Consider the following 21,315-nt stretch of genomic DNA (forward strand, 5'->3'; position numbering starts at 1 on the left):
AGGGTGGGATGAAAGCTGTGGTCTGGACTGACGTCTTTCAAGTTATTACCATGATGTCCGGGTTCGTCGCTATCATGATCCGGGGCACCTATTTAGCTGGAGGTGCCAGCAAAGTCCTGGAGAATGCATATAATGGGTCCAGGATCAATTTTGGAGAGTAAGAGTCTTTTGCTATCGAAGCTCGTTACTGGCCGCCCGCCTGCCCCCCTCCAGCAAACCCACACCTGAAGATGTCCCTCGACTTGATTGAGCGAGTTTCATCACTTCTCGACTAGCACAGGAGTCAAAGTTGAGGAAAAAGTTGGTGCAGCAACAATGTTCTGGCCCTCGAAGTCTTTCTTTTAAGATGTGGAGATGCCGGTGATGGACTGGGGTTGACAAATGTAAAGAATCTTACAACACCAGGTTATAGTCCAACAATTTTATTTGAAAATCACAAGCTTTCGGAGGCTTTCTCGTTCGTCAGGTGACGAAGGAGAAAGCCTCCGAAAGCTTGTGATTTTCAAATAAAATTGTTGGACTATAACCTGGTGTTGTAAGATTCTTTACATTTCTTTTAAGAATTGACTTTTTAGTTTGCTCCCTTCCCGATCCGAAGGCAGCAACCCTTGCTAGATGCTAGAAAAGCTCCTCACAGTTGAGCTCAATGCCATCCCTAGCTGGTATCCACATTTACTGTGTGCTATGAGGAGTGTCAACCCTGGCTGATATTTTCTTCCTCCCTAGCCCAGACACATTGAGACCAATTGTTGCAACCCAATGGAGATTAGTCCACCGCAGATGAGGAATTAAATCTGAGGCCTTCTAGCCTGTATGGCTGAGTAGCACCTCACACAATACCTATTAGGGAAGGTTCTTGGAAACTCTTAGCATGCTTCGTAAATGGAACACAAGATAGCTATTGACATCTAGCGGCAGAACATGAGTATTGCACCAATTTTTATTTTCACTATACTGACAGTTTGCTCATCCTCTGATGGTTTCTATGGTATCTGGTTGGAAAGGTAATTGTTCGTTAGACACTTGAGCATTTGTTTCGACTGAAGACTGTTACATGCACTGTAAAGTATCCAGTTATATGGTGCTGTACTATTTGGGTGTTGTACTTGGGTATATAAACTTGCCACCTAATAGATGATCCTCTCTCACCTCTAATCTCCAGCCTCTCGCTCTCCCTCCATTGTAACCTTTCCTGTCTCGATATTACGACTATCATTGTTACTGTGGTAAACTTTCATCTCGTCCCTTCTAAGCTGAAAACGAGTCTCTGCATGCTCTTCCTTCTGCCTACGCTCTCACTACATTAAAATCAAGACTCGTCACAACCTCTCACTCTAACTCATTCTTTCCCAAAGCCCTTGAAACTGTGTAATTCCTTAACTCGCTCAGTCCTTCCGTCCCCGTTCAATCTACAGGCTTTCAAAGCCCGAGCTTGGAGGGTACTTTTAGCCTGACCTGCCTGGTGGGAACGGGGCTGGTTCGGGTGTGATGCCCATGTTACACCCTGCCCGATCACTTCAATTGAGAGTGAAATCAGACTGGGTGAAAATATGTGCCCGATCTGAATCAGCCCCATTCCCACTGGATAAGGTTAAAATTACAACCTCCCCCCCCCCACCATTGTCAGGAACCCACTGCTTCCCGATTTACCTTATCTTTTATTTCACTGGCTTAAACATCCACTCCCTGCACCACCGGCGCACAGTGGCTACAGTGTATTCTATCTACAGGATGCACTGCAGCAACTCGCCAAGGCATGTTCGGCAGCACCTCCCAAACCCGCGACCTCCACCATCTAGAAGGTCAAAGGCAGCAGGTGCATGGGACCAACACCACCTCCAAGTTCCCCTCCAAGTCACACACCACCCCGACTTGGACATACAGATCTGCCGTTCCTTCATCGCTGCTGGGTCAAAATCCTGGAACTCCCGACCTAACAGCGCTGTGGGAGAACCTTCACCACACGGACTGCAGCGGTTCAAGAAGAAGGCCCACCACCACCTTCTCAAAGGGGCAACTAGGGATGGGCAATAAATGCCGGCCTCGCCAGTGATGCCTATATCCCGAGAATGAATAAAAACATAACTTGAAGGGGTGCTGTGCTATGTCTTAGCCCTCCTCTTTCAATAAAAACAATTCAAAAGGAAGGAATATTTTTCCAAGTTCCTTTGCTGGTGGAGAGCCCCCCTCATCGGCCGCCTGACCTCAGAGAGCAGCCCCTACTGTATTGATCTAATTTTGCACTACACACTGATGGAAGTTCTCTGTTTAGTTTTGATCCAGATCCCAGGAGACGCTACACATTTTGGACGTTTATTATCGGGGGGACTATGTTGTGGCTCTCCATGTACGGAGTCAACCAGGCTCAAGTCCAGCGCTACATTTCTTGCAAAACAGAGTCTCAAGCACGGTTGTAAGTTTGAATGAGTAACAGCAAACTGGCCTGAAGGAAGCTGTTGAATGCCATGGTTGGGGAGGTGAAGGGAACTACATATTGGAGTCCGAGGACAAGGGGCAGCCAGACTCCTCCTCCTAGTCAGATGGTTTGGGAGTTTGAGTGTCGGGCAACTGGTGCCAAAGTAACTCAATTTCTCCACGCAACTTTCTGAATGGGGAGGGAGGCAGTTTTTTTGCGTTCAGGGTCGGCATTTAAAGGGCCTACAATTCAATCTGTCCCAAAAGGTGTCCTGAGCTTTGGAAGAAGTTCCCGCAAGAGCTTATGGGAGGTCACTTTGCTTCTCACAACAAGAAGTCCAATTGTGAGTCAGCACTTGGCATCATGACGAGGACACGGGGAGTTTTTTTTTGGACCCAGTCAGAGCACTCCTATATCATGACATGCCAATTCGGAGCGCGGGAACAGGTGTGCAGTTTTCACCATTCCCAAATTCCCAAAGGATTACCTTTACAAATAACTTTTGAAGCTCCCTTTAATAGTTGAGTGCATTGCCCCAACGTGGGAGTGAGTGATAAGGACCCCGGAACATTCCGAGCTTGATCCCCGTTGCGTTGCGTGGGCTGATCTCAGCTTGGGGTGGCAATGGGGTAACCCTGGGCCAAGGAGGAGAGGAATCAGGCCGCAGTTCTTTCTTCTGGCTGTTTTCCCGTGACCCCTACTCGAAACTGTAGTGGGGGGGGGAATTTTTAAACTGGGAAGCAGCATTCGGGAAAGTGTGTGGCGAATGCCGAACAGGCCCAAAGCTGGCAGGTTGGTAGGAAACCTAAGACTGAGATAAGGAATTAACTATGGTCCCAGGTGGTTACACACATTCAGCGTCTAGCTCATTGACATATACTTGTCTCAGCATTCGAAACCTGTGTAACTCCACGGTCATTTAAAACACACCACGTAAAAATGGCCAAACAGTCCTGAAATGTGGCAGTGCCTCACACTGCAGGCCTCATCCATCCAAATTTCTGTCACGCTTTACAATAGTATTTTAATAATAAAAAGGAAGAAAGCCAATCATTTCCAATCTGGAAAAAAACTTCTCCTACTCCTCCCTACCCCCTTCCCTCGGGCAAAAAATAAAATATCCTCTAATTAACTTCAGAAATCATAGGAGAGGTCATTTTAACTTTTATTGCAAGGCGAAAAATGGGCAATAGCCGATCGGCCGGCCGTTTTACACATCGCCCCGATTTTCCCTTCCGTTGCCAATGGAAGAGGGTGACCTCTAATTGGGGTGAGGATCTGTCTAAGAATGATTAGCCTCTGATTGATCCAGGGTGGAACAGCAATCACAGCTTGTGGCCTTAGAACAGGGCAGTGACACTTTACCAGCAGAATAATACATCCTGGGCAGAATTCCCACGGGGATTCGCCCGATGAAAGACCAATGGGGAAGTTCAGTGGAAAGAAAGAAAGAGTTTGAAAGAACTTGCATTGAGATAGCACCTTTTCATGACCTCAGGACCTCCCAAAGTGCTTTACAGCCAAATGTAGTCACTGTTGTAATGTAGGGAAACGCAGCAGTCAATTTGTACACAGCAAGATCCCACAAACAGCAATGTGATAAGGACCCAGATAATCTGTTTTTTTGTTTAGTGATGTTGGTTGGTTTTTTAATGCTGTGCCTCAGCTGCATGTTATAATTTCTATGAAGAACAAAGAGAGAACTTGCATTTTAAATAGTGCCTTTCACAACCTCAGGACATCCCTACAGCTAATGAAGTACTTTTGAAGTGTAGTCACTGTTATGCTGTAAGAAATGCGGCAACCAATTTGTGCACAGCAAGGTCCCACAAACAGTAAAGTGCCAATGATGAGATAATCTGTTTTTGGTGATGTTGGTTGAGGGATAAATATTGGCCCAGGACACTGGGGAGAACTCCCCCCTGCTCTTCTTCGAAATAGAGCCATGGGATCTTTTACGTCCACCCAAGAGGGCAGACAGGGTTGGAGCATCTACACTTCCCTCAAAATTAGAAATATTCCATGTAAACTTTTGTAAGTTCCCCAAAGGTCCAGTGGCAACTTCTAAAATCCAACTTCACACCGGTTTGAAGTTTGCACAGCAGTCACAAGGGATCAAACTCATAGTGTGAGATGGCCTCCCATCAAAGTCTCAGTATAACTGGAGCCAGCAGCCCACACTGTCTCGTGACACCCATCCAACACGAGTATCCAGGCATTACTCGTTCTCCTAACCAAGTGTTCCTTCAAAGGCTGACAGGGCTACTGTCCTTATATGGGCGTCTTCTTTGGCTAGCTTTTGTTGCCAGCTCCTGATCAGCAGGGTGATTGACTCCGGCTGTGGGAGAAGCTTTCAAGAGCGGCAAAGTTTGACCTGTGACGTCAAGTGGCGTCAAGTGTCGGTCGAGGATTAAACACTGAATGTAGCGGAGGGGAATGAGCTGCAAAAAAAAAGCATTGACCTGTCTCCAGAACGTCTCTTTTTTTTTTTCGAGAGTCCTTGCTGCTTTCTCAGCCTCTACCTCAGGTTAAGGTTTAAAAGCCTTTGCGAGGAGCAAGAGCAATAAAAGCTGGCTCTTCAAGGGAAACGTGACTGTGTTTTCGTTTGTCTCCTCAAGGCACATTGCTATGTTTGAGAGGGGAATGAAGAACACTTCAAACAGAAAGCATCCCTTTATTCTCTCCTTCCCTTCTAAGAATTCATTCATGCAATGGTTTAAATCAGGGGTGTCCAAATGCAGGCCTGAACTAAGGTTGCCAACCCTCCAGGATTGCCCTGGAGTCTCCAGGAATTAAAGACTAACTTCCAGGACAGAAAAATCATAGGGGCAAGAGAAAAGTTGTGTTTTTAAAAAAAATTCTTTGGACATGGGGCAAAAAGGCTGTTTGACTGACAGCCAAGAATCATCCAATTGAGCTATGAAGAGTCCGTTTGCTTTCCGATTGGCTGTGGGAAGGCAGGGCACAACGAGGATGGACATGCCAATGGTGGCAGTGTGGGGGCAGGGTGGTTGGAGGCAGGAAGTCAAGTGATGACATCTCCAGGAATACATCCAACCAGAGTTGGCAACCCTACCCCGAACCCTGGCAAGTCAGCCTACCCAGCCCAGGCAACTCAGTCCTGTTTTTTTTTATCCACTGGTTTTGCCCTATTGGAATTTAGTGGGCCAGGAGGTTTGGGAAGGGCTGTTATGACCACCCATTGCCTCATTGGTGGATAAAACCTAAATCAGAACATCAGGCTCCGTTAGTATCAGCGACATGAGGTATCTGCAAATTATTAACGGGGAACCTGGATTTAAGCTTTACGGGGGCGATTTTCAGCCTGAGAAAAGGGTGGCCGGCTATTGAAACTCAGGGGGAGGGGTTAGGGTAGGGTCGCCAAATCTGGTTGGACGTATTCCTGGAAGTTTCGTCACGTGACTCCTACCTCCAACCATCCCACCCTCCAAACCTCCGCCATTGGTCGCCCAACACGTCCAACCTCGCGTTGCCCTGCCTTCCCACAGCCAATTGAAGAGCAAACAGACTCATCGTTAGCTGATTGGACGATTCTGGACTATCAATCAAACAACCTTTTTCCTATCTCCAATATTTTTATAACTAATAAACAAGATTGTTTAAAGAAGATGGGGAAAAAAAGCACACACTTTATTTTTTAATGCCGTCTATGATTTTTCTCCCGGGTGTTGCTCGCGGCGGTGTCCTGGAGACTAATCTTAAATTCCTGGAGACTCTCCAGGAAAATCCTGGCGGGTTGGCAACCCTAGGAGAGGGGCACCTTGTCTGTCCAATTGAAGGCCAACGCCCCTCTGATGTGATTTTTAGTCAGTAAGTGGGCAAGTGGCCTGCTGCAGGATCCCAGGAGAACATGTCTCTACCAGGACTGCAGGATCCCAGGAGAACATGTCTCTACCAGGACTGCAGGATCCCAGGAGAACATGTCTCTACCAGGACTGCAGGATCCCAGGAGAACATGTCTCTACCAGGACTGCAGGATCCCAGGAGAACATGTCTCTACCAGGACTGCAGGATCCCAGGAGAACATGTCTCTACCAGGACTGCAGGATCCCAGGAGAACATGTCTCTACCAGGACTGCAGGATCCCAGGAGAACATGTCTCTACCAGGACTGCAGGATCCCAGGAGAACATGTCTCTACCAGGACTGCAGGATCCCAGGAGAACATGTCTCTACCAGGACTGCAGGATCCCAGGAGAACATGTCTCTACCAGGACTGCAGGATCCCAGGAGAACATGTCTCTACCAGGACTGCAGGATCCCAGGAGAACCACTGACACTACAATGGCTGTAGACTCTGGGGGAACAGACTTCTTGACCATGCCAAAGATACAATCAACACCATTTATTTTTTACAGCGATAAGACTGTTTATAAAAAAAAAGAGGAAAAATTAGGTGATGGTGTAGTTCCTTATTAGACGAGGTACGAGAATCGTTCACTATCAAGCAGCCGACTATCGGGGGCAAAATCCAGCTGCCACTGCCCCTGACTTCACCTAGAGAACAACCCTTATTTTTGTTTTTGTTTTAATATACAAATTGGAGGCTCGTTTTTGAGCAGTGTCCTCATTCACCTCGGCTGACATGAACGGAGAGTGGATTTCGAAGTGCGGAACAATTCGAGTGCCTGACTCAGTTGCGTCTGTTTGCAGTGCTATCCTTGTGAACCAGATCGGCCTGTGGGTGATTGTGACCAGCGCAGGGGCCTGCGGGATCATTATGTTTGCACTGTACAGGGACTGCGATCCTGTGAAGGCTGGCCACGTCTCTGCACCTGATCAGGTGAGTCGACCGTGAAAAGTTATAAATGGCTGAATGAGCAACGACCAAACAGTGGTCTTCACCAGAACCTTCTACTGCTTATACAAGAAAGAACTTTCATTTCTACAGCACCCCACCATGCCCCCACTCCGCCTCGTGACCTCTTCATCTCCCTTTTAGTTTGGGCTCTCGTGGCAAGGATGGTCACGTGGATGAGGTACTGGAGGGCAGCCAGTGCCCGTGGAACTGTACCCCAGCAGCCAGAGTCAATGCCATCAGCGTGCAAGAAGGGGAGGAAGTTCACAAATATATAAATATTATATACACTGACACACACTAGTCAATCTCCCATGGCATTGTACAGGGGGAGTCAAGACCAAGGACACTTCTCAGGAAAGGAGGGGGGGAGAGGAGAGAGGACGGAGGAGAAAGAGAGAGGACAGAGGGAATAGGAGAGGAGAGGAAGAAAATTTACATGGTGGGCTCCCACTGGGATTCCCAGCACCAAGAGGGAATCCACCATCGGCCCAGAGGGAAATGCAGGAGGTGCTACAGTAGGATAACAACAAGAAAACAACAATAACCTGCATTTATATAGCGCCTTTAACGTAGCAAAATGTCCCAAGGTGCTTCACAGGAGTATTATCAAACAAAATTTGACATTGAGCCATATAAAGGAGGTATTAGAACAGGTGAGGTGGGTTTTAAGGAACGTCTTAAAGGAGAAGAGAGAGGTAGAGAGGCGGAGGGGTTTAGGGAGGGAATTCCAGAGCTTAGGGCCGAGGCAGCTGAAGGCACGGCCGCCAATGATGGGGGCAAAGGAAGTCAGAGATGCGCAAGAGGCCAGAATTGGAGGAGCGCAGAGATCTCGGAGGGTTGTAGGGCTGGAGGAGGTTTACAGAGACAGGGAGGGGCGAGGCCACGGAGGGATTTGAACACGAGGATGAGAATTTTAAAATCGAGGCATTCAGGGACTGGGAGCCAATGTAGGTCAGCGAGCACAGGGGTGATGGGTGAACGGGACTTGGTGCACATTAGGATACGGGGCAGCAGAGTTTTGGATTACCAAGTATAAAAAATTGAGGAAGACATCAAAGCCAATTCCAGGATTTGTAACGGGAGGGGGAGGGGAGCAGATAATCCATGTCAAAAAGACATTGTGTGTAGGAATACGTGCTTCGTTTTCCCCTCCCCTACAGTGGTTGTGTCTCTCATGACCATCCTACAAAACTTTGTTTGGGATTTTGGCCCTCGATGTTGGTTTATATAAGACTTTCTGCTTTCAGCTGATGCCGTACATGGTGCTGGATATTTTTGAACCGTACCCGGGAGTTCCAGGCTTGTTCCTTGCTGCTGCCTTCAGTGGAACATTGAGGTAATAAGTGTGGGATTTAAGGGATGCTAAAATACTCTGTTATACATGAAAGAAATTAGATTATGCCTCATAATGCTTGGCTTTTTTAAAATCTAATCTATTCACATAATGTGGCCGATGCTGGCAAGGCCGGCATTTATTGCCCATCCCCAGTTGCCCCTTGAGAAGGTGGTGGTGGGCCTTCTTCTTGTACCGCTGCAGTCCACGTGGTGAAGGTTCTCCCACAGTGCCCTCAGGGAGCGGATTTCTGGACATTAACCCAATGACTATGAAGCTCAATGATATGTAAGAGTTGGAGGGATTCATGTTCCTGTGGCTCAGTGGGTAACATTCTTGCCTCCCTGAGTCAGAAGGTTGTGGGTTCAAGTCCCACTCCAGAGACTTGGGCATGAAAATCTAGGCTGACACTCCCAGTGCCGTACTAAGGGAGTTCTGCACTGCCGTCTATCGGATGAAATATTGAACCGAGGCCTTCTCAGGTGGATGCAAAAGATTCCATGGCACTATTTCGAAGAAGAGCAGGGGAGTTCTCTCTGGTGGCGTGGGCCAATATTTATCCCTCGATCAACACCTAAAAACAGATGATCTGATCATCATCTCATTGCTGTTTGTGGGATCTTGCTGTGTGCAAATTGGCTGCTGCATTTCCTACATTACAACAGTGACTACACTTCAAAAGTATTTAATTGGCTGTAAAGCGCTTCGGGACATCCTGAGGTCATGAAAGGCGCTATATAAATGCAAATCTTCCTTTTCTTTCATGATCTTGCTGCTCTTGTCCTTGGTGGTAGAGGCTGTGAGGGAAGAGAGGTGAATTGGTAGCACTCTCATCTTTAGGTCAAAGGATTATGGGTTCAAGCCCCACTCCAGGACCTGAGCACATAATCTAAGCTGACAATCCAGCACTGTACTGAGGGAGTGCTGCACCAAAGGAGGTTCATTAGGATGTGACATTAACTGAGGTCCCTTCTGCCGATTCCAGTGGAAGTTAAAGATTCCATGGCACTTTTTCAAAGAAAAGCAGGGAGTTCTCCCAGTGTCCTGGCCCACAATTCCTCTCTCAACCAACACCATCAATAACCGATTAACAGGTGGTTCATCTAATGCTGTTTGTGGGATCTTGCTGTGCGCAAATTGGCTGTCTTGGTCACCTACAAGAATGACTGCATTTCGAAAGTAATTCATGAGCCGTTAAGTTCTATGGAACGTTCTGAGGTTGTGAAAGGGTCTACATAAACGTCAGTTCTTATCTCAAGATGTCCTGGTGCTTCAGAGAACTACTTTGGAAGCACAGAGACCGTTATGTAGGCGGCCAGTAACATCCCACAAACAACCATGAGATGAATCACCAGTTAATCTGTTTATTATTTTGCTGCCGTTGGTTGAGGGATGAACGTTGGCCAGGTCATCTCCCTGCTCGTCATCTAATTGTCCCGTGTGATATTTAGCATCCACCTGACAGGATCTCAGTTTAACACTTCATTTGAAGGACTGGTCCTCCAACACATCCTCATTTTTGCACTGGAACGTCACTCAATTAGTAACGTGCTTCAAACCCTAAACCTTCTGACCCAGAGGTGAGAGCACTATCAGCCAGGACAGGCCTTCACCATGTAAGGACCATAGCTTAAAACGTCATCTATTTTACAGCACAGCTTCCACTAGTATCAACGCTCTGGCTGCAGTCGCTTTGGAGGATATCATCAAACCCAGGATAAAAATATCGTCCGAAAAGAGGCTAATCCTAATATCAAAAGGATTGTGTAAGTATCTTTCTGCACGTTCTCATGTATCCAAACTGCAGATGACGGCAATGATAAACAATCACGTTTAGTAACGGCAGATCCACTTACCGTCACTCTGTAGTGCAGTGTGTTACAGAATTCCTCAGTGACCCTGGAGCAAGAGTGTAGACATCTTTGAGAAAGTACCCAGCAGGTCCAGCCCCATATTATGCCAAGCTTGGCATCACCTAATCATTATTGCTTAATCTACTTCATCTACTTGTTTCTGCCATGATGATGTTCTGTACTATGGGTCTTGGCCCTTCACCTCAGTTCCTCAACCAACAAAAAGAACAATCTTTTTTTTCCAATTTTCTGCCCCTTCTTTCTTTTCATGATGGTGCGGATACACACAGGAGCACAGTACGTGACTCGTACAGTGTAGAGGGAGCTTTACTCTGGATCTAACCCGTGCTGTTCCTGCCCTGGGAGTGTTTGATGGGATAGTGTAGAGGGAGCTTTACTCTGGATCTAACCCGTGCTGTACCTGCCCTGGGAGTGTTTGATGGGATAGTGTAGAGGGAGCTTTACTCTGTATCTAACCAGTGTTATACCTGCCCTGGGAGTGTTTGATGGGACAGTGTAGAGGGAGCTTTACTCTGTATCTAACCCGTGCTGTACCTGCCCTGGGAGTGTTTGATGGGATAGTGTAGAGGGAGCTTTACTCTGTATCTAACCCATGCTGTACCTGCCCTGGGAGCGTTTGATGGGATAGTGTAGAGGGAGCTTTACTCTGTATCTAACCCATGCTGTACCTGCCCTGGGAGCGTTTGATGGGATAGTGTAGAGGGAGCTTTATTCTGTATCTACCCATGCTGTACCTGCCCTGGGAGTGTTTGATGGGACAGTGTAGAGGGAGCTTTATTCTGTATCTACCCGTGCTGTACCTGCCCTGGGAGTGCTTGATTCCGACAACGACTGTCTGAAATGGGAAAGTGTCCTATTTCCCAGCACTAAGGTCTCTCATCTTGAGTTACACCAAAAATCTTCGACATTACCCATTATAATTGAAAGCACACATTTCTCATACATATTGGTAGGAATTTCTTCAGGGTTTGCATGGCCAACACCCAGCAAGATGGTAATGTTCTAGGAACTTGTCAAAGGTCACTGAAGAAAATATCCTTGAGAAAATAACATGAAACTGTGTTATTTCCCTGCAGAGTGGTGAAAATATGTAATACTTTACAAGAGAAAACACCCAATACTATGCTAAACTGTAAAAAAGCACGTAGATGCACTAGAGAATGTGCAAAAAAGATTTACAAGGATGATTTCGGAACTGAGGGCTATACCTATCAGGACAGATTGAACAGGCTGGGGCTCTTTTCTCTAGAAAAGAGAAGGCTGAGGGGTGACCTGATAGAGATCTTCAAAATTATGAAAGGGTTTGATAGGGTAGACGTAGAGAAGATGTTTCCACTTGTAAGGGAGACCAAAACTAGGGGCCATAAATATAAGCTAGTCAGCAATAAATCCAAAAAGGAATTCAGCAGAGACTGCTTTACCCAGAGAGTGGTGAGAATGTGGAACTCGCTACCACAAGGAGTAGTTGAGGCAAATAGCATAGATGGTTTTAAGGGGAAGCTAGATAAATACGAGGGAGAAAGGAATAAATGGATATGGTGATAAGGTTAGATGAAGTAAGGTGGGAGGAGGCTCGTGTGGAGCATAAACACCGGCACAGACCAGTTGGGCCGAATGGCCTGTTTCTGTGCTGTACATTCCATGTAATTCATCCAGTTAGAGCTGGAGACATAACTGGTTAACACCAGGATTGCAGGCCATCGGGATAAATACAGCAGATGATCAAGTACTTTCTGGAAGAAGATGGCTCCTATGCTACTGGGGCCAAGGAGTATTATCTGAGGAATGTGGCTGGCACCAGTTGAATAATGCAATGCCATGTGTGATTGATAACCTTGAGTTTTTGTCAAGATTATCCTTAAGGTCAGAGAGAACATTTAGAGTTTTATCTCCTTCCCTCTGCTCACTCACCTCCCTCAGAAGATGACGTGAGTTGGGTGAAGTCCACGGTGAAGCAACAAATAGTCTCTGCAAGGAACGCACCTGAGGTCCAAACGTCCTTCCCGTTTCAAATTTTCCAACGTCAACTTGTCAAGGCAGCAGCTTCTCTTAAATACCTTCTCTCTCTCTCTGTTTTTTTTTCCCAGCCCTGTTGTATGGTTTGGCTTGCGTTACATTTGCCGCATTGTCCTCTCTGCTCGGGGGAGGGGTCTTGCAGGTAGGTTGACATCCAGGTGGGCCAGAGATCTGCTGCCATATCGGGGAATGGGATGGCTTCTGATTTGAGGAAGGGGACCGTGTAGAGGACCGAGCCGATTTTTGCTCAACATAAACTTGCTAGGAAGAATGAGGAGAGGCAATAAAAATTAAATGGTTTCGTTTTAAAGGGGGTGCAGGAAGGGAGACCTGGGGGTGTACGTACATCTTTGAAGGTGGCAGGATAAGTTGAGAAGGCTGTTAAAAAGGCATAGAGTACAAAAGCAAGGAAGTTATGCTAAACCTTTATAAAATACTGATTAGGCTCCAGCTGGAGTATTGTGGCCAATTCTGGGCACCACTCTTTAGGAAGGAAGTCAAGGCCTTAGAGAGGGTGCAGAAGAGATTTACTCGAATGGTACCAGGGATGAGGGACTTTAGTTATGTGGAGAGACTAAAGAAGCTGGGGTTGTTCTCCTTGGAGCAGAGAAGGTTAGGGGAAGATTTGATAGAGGTGTTCAAAATCATGAAGGTTTTTGATAGAGTAAATAAGGAGAAACTGTTTCCAGTGGCAGAAGGGTCAATAACCAGAGGACACAGATTAATGGTAATTGGCAAAGGAACCAGAGGTGACATGAGGAAAAAAAGATTTACGCAGAATGTTGTTATGATTTGGAACGCACTGCCTGAAAAGGTAGTGGAAGCACATTCAATAGTAACTTTTGAAAGGGATAAACACTTGGAGGGGAAAAAATTGCACAGCTATAGGGAAAGAGCAGGGGAGTGGGACTAATTGGATAGCTCTTTCAAAGAGCCTGCACAGGCACGATGGGCTCCTTCTGTGCTGTATCATTCTATGATTGACTGTAGCTCCTGATCAGGGAGCTGGTAAACTCAGGTATGGTAGTGTACTGGTTATGTTTTTATTCATTCTCGGGGAAGTGGGCATCACCAGCATTTATTGCCCTTCCCTAGTTCCCCCAACAGAGTGGCTTGCTGGGCCACTTCAGAGGGCAGTTAAGAGTCAATCACTTTGATGTTGGACTGGAGTCACATATAGGCATGAGGACGGCAAGTTTCCGTCCCTAAAGGACATTAGTGAACCAGTTGGGTTTTTAACGACAATCTGACAGCTTCACAGTCACTTTTACTGATACCAGTTTTTTATTTCCAGATTTTTTAAAAAACTGAATTCAACATCTCAGACTACCATGGTGGGATTGTGAACTCACGTTCTCTGGTTATTAGTCCAGTAACTTAACCACTACATTATTGTACCCCTCAGTTACTGGTCTATTAATCCAGAGGTCTGGGCTAATAATCGAGACAATGATGACCAAGCTTCCTGTCTGCCGCCCGGGACTCGGAACAATGGAAGACCTTGTTTATCCAGAATTAAAGGGAAATGAACCGTTCTGTTGAAAGCATTCCCAGACATCGATCTGGAAATAATCTAATTTTGAAATAGGTTTGCTTCCCAGTGGCTCAGCGGGTAAATGCGTTGCTCGGTGCAGTGGTGAGCTGTACAGAGCAGGAAGAGCTCAGCTTTGATCCCTGAGTCTGTGCAGAATTGACCTCAGCGCCCTTTAGCCAGTGTCCCCCACTCCCGAGCCCTCGCCAGTGACTCCCTGCTGGACGGTTCACGGGGGTTTGGATGCCATCTGAGGACGGGATCCAGCTCGACTGTGATGCCCTCCACAGTTCAAATGCCTACCCACACTCGCTGTCTAGACATGAAGAATAGGCACTTGGGCGAGACGCGCAGCTCCCAGAGTAGGACAGTGCATTCAGAAGAGAAAGGGAGAAAATTGCGGGATTCATGGAGGGAGGAGGGGGGGCGAATATAAACATTTCACACCTAGTCTCCGTACAAGGTCTACTGTAAACTATTTGAACTTTACTCTAGGGCTCCTTCACAGTGATGAGCGTTATCAGCAATCCTTTGTTGGGAGCATTCATCCTTGGAATATTTCTTCCTCCTGCTAACACCACGGTGAGTACAGGCTCAGGCTGTTTGACGAGGTGGCTTTTCAAGAGATGGTACGTACGCCCAATTGCATCAACGTGCAGTCCTTGGGAATTTCTGAGGAAGGGCACTTTGGTGGGAGATCTTGCGGCAAGTTTACACGGGATGCTCTCCTGGCCGGCCTCCCACCTTCCACCCTCCGTAAACTCGGGCTCTGCTACCCCGTATCCTAACTCTCACCAAGTCCTGTTCACCCATCACCCCCTGTAATTCCATGCGTTGTGTTCCCTCACACTAACCTATCGATCCCTCGGTTCCCTCATACATGCCGCTCATCTCCTACTATTTGACTGGCTCTCTGGGTCCATTAAACAGGAGATCATTTGGATTGATTACTCCTCTGTATGCTTTCTTTCTCCAGGGTGTATTTTCAGGCTTGGCGGCTGGATTTGCAATTTCTCTCTGGGTGTCCATTGGGGGCATACTCTACCCACCCACCCCTCAGATTATGGGAGTCTTGCCACTGAATATAAACAGCTGTCCTGCCTTGAACATTTCCAACTCTACAGTCAATGGCAGCGCAGGGCTTCTTGACAAAGTAGCTCAGACCTCTGGACCTATGGAGAGGTGAGAATGATACCTGCTACATCACAGAGCTCAATAAACCCTGTTTAATCCCATTGTCACCCCGTGTCTCAAATCACGGAGACAGCATAACTGAGATTGGGGGGAGGGGAGGCTGCACATCGGGGAGAGGAGGCTGCACATCTGCTAACAGGGCAGGAGAGGAGGCAGCACATCTGGGATCGCTGTGGGAGAGGAGGCTGCACATCTGGGATCAGAGCGGGTGAGCAGGCAAAACATCTGGGATCAGGGCGGGAGAGGAGGCTGCACATCTGGGATCAGGGTAGGAGAGGAGGCTGCGCATCTGGGATCAGGGTAGGAGAGGAGGCTGCGCATCTGGGATCAGGGTAGGGGAGGAGGCTGCACATCTGGAGTTGGGTGGAGGGGGGAAAGAGGCGAAACGTCCCAATCAGGGCATTGACATGTCTGAAAGTTGTGATGTCATTTCTTTGTAGGTCCACCATTGCAGATGAGTTCTATGCCTTATCTTACCTTTACTATGGAGTTCTGGGAACATTAACAACCGTGATTGTTGGAATTGTAGTCAGTTATTTAACAGGTAAATGTGTTAAACTTCAGGCTAAATCCTGTGAAGGAAGGTGTGTGTGAATGGTCATAAAACAGTTGTATTTTTTTTTATTCATTCATGGGATGTGGGCGTCGCTGGCGAGGCCGGCATTTATTGCCCATCCCTAATTGCCCTTGAGAAGGTGGTGGTGAGCCGCCTTCTTGAACCGCTGCAGTCCGTGTGGTGAAGGTTCTCCCACAGTGCTGGGGTTGTTTTCATTGGAACAGAGGAGGCTGAGGGGAGATTTAATTGAGGTGTATAAAATTATGAGGGGCTTAGATAGAGTGGATAGGAAGGGCCTATTTCCCTTAGCAGAGGGGTCAGTGACCAGGGGGCATAGATTTAAAGTAATTGGTAGAAGGATTAGAGGGGAGCTGAGGAGAAATTTTTTCACCCAGAGGGTGGTGGGGGTCTGGAACTCACTGCCTGAAAAGGTGGTAGAGGCAGAAACCCTCAACTCATTTAAAAAGTACTTGGATGTGCACTTGAAGTGCCGTAACCTACAGGGCTACAGACCAAGTGCTGGAAAGTAGGATTGAGCTGGATAGTTCTTTTTCGGCCAGCATGGACACGATGGGCCGAATGACCTCCTTCTGTGCCGTAGCATTCTATGATTCTATGAAGTAGGGAGTTCCAGGATTTTGACCCAGCGATGATGAAGGAACGGCGATATATTTCCAAGTCGGGATGGTGTGTGACTTGGAGGGGAACGTGCAGGTGGTGTTGTTCCCATGCACCTGCTGCCCTTGTCCTTCTAGGTGGTAGGGGTCGCGGGTATGGGAGGTGCTGTTGAAGAAGCCTTGGTGAGTTGCTGCAGTGCATCTTGTAGATGGTACACACTGCAGCCACGGTGCGCCGGTGGTGGAGAGAGTGAATGTTTATGGTTGTGGATGGGGTGCCAATCAAGCGGGCTGCTTTGTCCTGGATGGTGTCGAGCTTCTTGAGTGTTGTTGGAGCTGCACTCATCCAGGCAAGTGGAGAGTATTCCATCACACTCCTGACTTGTGCCTTGTAGATGGTGGAAAGGCTTTGGGGAGTCAGGAGGTGAGTCACTCGCCACAGAATACTCAGCCTCTGACATGCTCATGTAGCCACAGTATTTATATGGCTGGTCCAGTTAAGTTTCTGATCAATGGTGACCCCCAGGATGTTGATAGTGGGGGATTCGGCAATGGTAATGCCATTGAATGTCAAGGGGAGGAGGTTAGACTCTCTTTTGTTGGAGATGGTCATTGCCTGGCACTTGTCTGGCATGAATGTTACTTGCCACTTATCAGCCCAAGCCTGGATGTGGTCCAGGTCTTGCTGCATGCGGGCACGGACTGCTTCATTATCTATTTACCTAACTTTTTAAGAACATTTTTTGAAAAAAGGAAGACTTGCATTAATATATACGAGGAACGAGAGGTGTGGGCTTTGACGAGAGAGTTAGGGTACTAGAGGGATGGACTTTGACGGGAGGATTAGGGTATTAGAGGGAGGAGCTTCAATGGCTTGAATGGGACAGTTAGGGCACTAGAAGGAAGAGCTTCAATGAGCAGAATGTGCTAATCTCTCCTTATGTTCTTATGTGAAGGGGGATTGATCCACAAGTGGGGTTCATGTTGAGTGACAGAACTTTTATTTAAAGGATTTACAGTCCCTTTTTTTTTCGTGGTAATATTTTGGTTTTGAATTGGGATTTAGATTTTGGTAAATTTTGAAGGTGCCTCCATCCTAATGCCTATTTTCTACAAGGGACACTCTTTAACAGAAAAACTTATATTAAACCCTACACACTGTCAGTGTTCTGTTTGTTTCTTCCCCCTTTAAGAGTTAGCCTGGCCCACGATTGAGAGGACATTGCACCAGGCACCATATAATGGATCAGACGCGCAATCAGGGGACTTAATGGTCTTTTCTGCTCCTATGTTGTTAGGGCCAACCAAGAGAAGTGACATAGCCCATGGTTTACTCTGGCGGGACCTTTCAAAAGAGAAACCAGTTTCCATACCGGCAACGGAAGAAACTGAGCAGCTAAAAAGCAAAGAGGTAAGTTTGAGCAGTATTGGTCTCCTGGCCCCTCGTGCACAAAGGCCTGCTCACACTCAGCACGCTTGACGTGCAGGGAATTTGCAGGCGTGAACTTCTTTCCGACCACTCCGTGACGCAGTGTGCTCGTTGACTAGCCTCAGGATGATTCGTGACCTTAAAGGGGTAGGACGGGCAGCAGCTCCTGGTTGGCATCCATTTTGATGCAGTACGGAAGCAGTATCTGCGTGGAGGGGATAACTAGGCGACCAGCCCTATCCCGATTTGATTTATTTTAAACTCAGCACGTTTTGGATTGTATCTTGACCCTCCCCTGCTACAGGCCTTTGATCCTCATTTGACTGGCCTTCTAGAGAATTTCCTGTTCAAGACTCTGAAAAATCCCTGACCCCACCCCCCCAACTCCCCTCCTGCACCACATGTATCCCACACTCGATTTCACACTCTACAGGGCAAGGGGGGCGGGGGTATATCTGGCTCTTCAGTGGATTGGCTGATCAGCAGTGTGTCAATTCACCTGATGCAATAGACACGAAACTATGGTGAACATCTTGTTAACAATCCCTGTGGTAATCCTGTTCCCCAACACTTGTATACACACAAACAAGAAACACAACTAACGTAACTTTGAATCTGTCCCACTCCAGAGACTTGAGCACAAAATCCAGACTGACACTTCAGTGCAGTACTGAGGGAGTGCTGCACTGTCGGAGATGCCGTCTTTCGGATGAGACATTAAACCGAGGCCCCGTCTGCCCTTTCGGGTGGACGTAAAAGATCCCACGGCACTATTTTGAAGAGGAGCGGGGGAGTTCCCCCCGGTGTCCTGGCTAATATTTATCCCTGAACTAACGCCTAAAAACAGATGATCTGGTCATTATCACATTGCTGTTTGTGGGATCTTGCTGTGCGCAAATTGGCTGCTGCGTTTCCTACATTACAACAGTGACTTTACTTCAAAAAGTACTTCATTGGCTGTAAAACGCTTTGTGACGTCCTGAGGTCATGAAAGTTTTCCATAGAATTATATAGAATTTACAGCAAAGAATCCCCCTTAGGCCCAACTGGATGCCCCTAATCCTATCTGCATATCTTTTGATTCCTTTCTCCCTCATGTTCTTATCTAGCTTCCCCTTAAAAGCATCTATGTTATTCACCTCAACTACTCCATATGGTGGCAAATTGCACATTCTCTGGGTAAAGAAATTTCTCCTGAATTCTTTATTGGATTTATTAGTGACTATCTTATATTTATGGTCCCTAGTTTTGGACTCGCCCACAAGTGGGAACATCTTCTCTACATCAACCCTATCAAACCCCCTTCATAATTTTAAAGACCTCTATCAGGTCACCCCTCAGCCTTCTCCTTTCTAGAGAAAAGAGCCCCAGCCTGCTCAATCTTTGTTGATAGTTATAACCTCTCAGTTCTGGTATCATCCTTGCAAATCTTTTTAATGTAAATCTTCCTTTCTTTCTTTACCCCATTGTAAGCCAACTAGTCCTTCACCTCACGGCCCCCTGTTGTGGAGATTACACGTCACTCACCATGTGCTCCCTTGTCCGTAGGTTACTGTATTGGAAAGCGACCAGAAAGCATTGGTGGCATCAACTCTTCCGGACAATGAAGCAAAAGTCCAGGCCGAGGAACCCACCCAATGGGACTCCATCACGGATGAAAGCAGCTCCTCGTTCGTTGTGGAAACTTATTTGCCTCTGCTGCCAGAAACCTGCGTTTGAATCCAGGATCCTCCTAACGAGAGATCCAACAGAGCTGTGTCCAACCCACGGTTAGCAGTTTGGCTCGCAGCTCTCTTGTTCCTTCTTTAAAGGTGGTTCTTGTTGGTGGTGTTGCCGCTGGTCTTCTTAATCGGGTGGGTAGGGGGAGGAAATGTCTTCCCCTAGACAGCTGGAACTGCCTGGGCTCAGTCCGCCACTGATTGTCAAAATAGAAGATAACTCTCCTGTTCATTGTAATTCCACATCAGAAACTTCTCATTGGTAAATCCAATCTCAATCCAGTTCCTGCTGGTAAAGGGCCCACAGAACAAAACTACCTCTAATTCAACACTAGTTGACACTGAATTGACAATTTGATCTGGGGAGGGGGGTGCTACTATAGGGGTTGAGGTATAGGGGCAGAGTAGAGAGAGCTTTACTCTGCATCTGATTTGAGAGTGTAGAGGGAGCTTTACTTAGTATCTGATTTGAGAGTGTAGAGGGAGCTTTACTCTGCATCTGATTTGAGAGTGTAGAGGGAGCTTTACTCTGCATCTGATTTGAGAGTGTAGAGGGAGCTTTACTCTGCATCTGATTTGAGAGTGTAGAGGGAGTTTTACTCTGCATCTGATTTGAGAGTGTAGAGGGAGCTTTACTCTGCATCTGATTTCAGAGTGTAGAGGGAGCTTTACTCTGCATCTGATTTGAGAGTGTAGAGGGAGCTTTACTCTGCATCTGATTTGAGAGTGTAGAGGGAGTTTTACTCTGCATCTGATTTGAGAGTGTAGAGGGAGTTTTACTCTGCATCTGATTTGAGAGTGTAGAGGGAGCTTTACTCTGCATCTGATTTGAGAGTGTAGAGGGAGCTTTACTCTGCATCTGATTTGAGAGTGTAGAGGGAGCTTTACTCTGCATCTGATTTGAGAGTGTAGAGGGAGTTTTACTCTGCATCTGATTTGAGAGTGTAGAGGGAGCTTTACTCTGCATCTGATTTGAGAGTGTAGAGGGAGCTTTACTCTGCATCTGATTTGAGAGTGTAGAGGGAGCTTTACTCTGCATCTGATTTGAGAGTGTAGAGGGAGCTTTACTCTGCGTCTGATTTGGGGCCAAATTTCTGACAAGCATCCGTGAAATGGGCCGTGATGAGCTGAAGCCGGGTGCAATGGCAAACTGTCAACCGGATGCACACATCTGAAATCTACTTACCCTTGAACAAGGTGCAGTTTCTGGCTGTGTTGCAGAGCCTGGGAGTCGGAACATTATGTAAAACAGGGCATGAATCCAAGGGGAGTACAGGAGTCAAATGCAGCAGCTCCAAGGAGAGGCAGCTTTTGAAATAGAGAGCACAGTGGAGCGATACATTGGGCAGCAACACTGCACCATGCCAGAGCCAGGAGGAGGTGGGGGCACCAGGGGAAAGGAGGAGGAAGAAGGCATTAGAGGATGGACTGGAGGGAGTGATTGTGGGAAGGTGCCAGAACCAGTAAGAGGTGGGGGAGAAATCAGAGGAGGCTTAGTGAGATGATAAGAGCCCAAAAGAATTAAAGCTGGAGAAAAACAAGAAGTGAGTGAAATTTTTTTTTTAGAAACTAAAATGAAATATCAACGCTCTTGCATTCATAAAGCACCTTAAAACAAAGTAGTGCCCCAAGTCACTTTACAAGGGCGAACAGACATTGCACTGTAGAGGAGATGGCTGAAAGCACAGGCACAGGGGTTGGAGGCCTTTGAAGAGGTCGTAAGGTGGAGATTTTAGGGAGAATGTTCCAGAGCTTGGAGCCAAGGCGGCAAAGACTCGGGCATTCCAGGTGGCATTTAGAGTCGACCATG

At 47.1% G+C, this 21,315-nt stretch overlaps 1 protein-coding gene across 3 annotated transcripts in view; it reads left to right on the forward strand.

The window, feature by feature from the left end:
- The window catches only part of slc5a5 (solute carrier family 5 member 5), a 51,135-nt gene that overhangs the window by 14,794 nt on the left and 15,026 nt on the right, over positions 1-21,315 (forward strand). For 2 of the 3 annotated variants that reach the window (XM_067968485.1, XM_067968483.1), the window contains exons 5-15: positions 3-157; positions 2,273-2,413; positions 7,090-7,219; positions 8,485-8,573; positions 10,224-10,336; positions 12,532-12,602; positions 14,487-14,573; positions 14,968-15,173; positions 15,626-15,729; positions 17,657-17,769; positions 19,336-19,556. In XM_067968485.1, coding sequence (XP_067824586.1) covers positions 3-157; positions 2,273-2,413; positions 7,090-7,219; positions 8,485-8,573; positions 10,224-10,336; positions 12,532-12,602; positions 14,487-14,573; positions 14,968-15,173; positions 15,626-15,729; positions 17,657-17,769; positions 19,336-19,506 — 1,380 coding nt within the window. In that variant the 3' untranslated portion in view covers positions 19,507-19,556. The remainder of the gene's footprint in view (positions 1-2; positions 158-2,272; positions 2,414-7,089; positions 7,220-8,484; positions 8,574-10,223; positions 10,337-12,531; positions 12,603-14,486; positions 14,574-14,967; positions 15,174-15,625; positions 15,730-17,656; positions 17,770-19,335; positions 19,557-21,315) is intronic. The other variant, XM_067968484.1, reaches the window with a different exon arrangement.

The sequence above is a fragment of the Heptranchias perlo genome, chromosome 29 (assembly GCF_035084215.1).
Source record: "Heptranchias perlo isolate sHepPer1 chromosome 29, sHepPer1.hap1, whole genome shotgun sequence".
Classification (NCBI taxonomy): Eukaryota; Metazoa; Chordata; class Chondrichthyes; order Hexanchiformes; family Hexanchidae; genus Heptranchias; species Heptranchias perlo.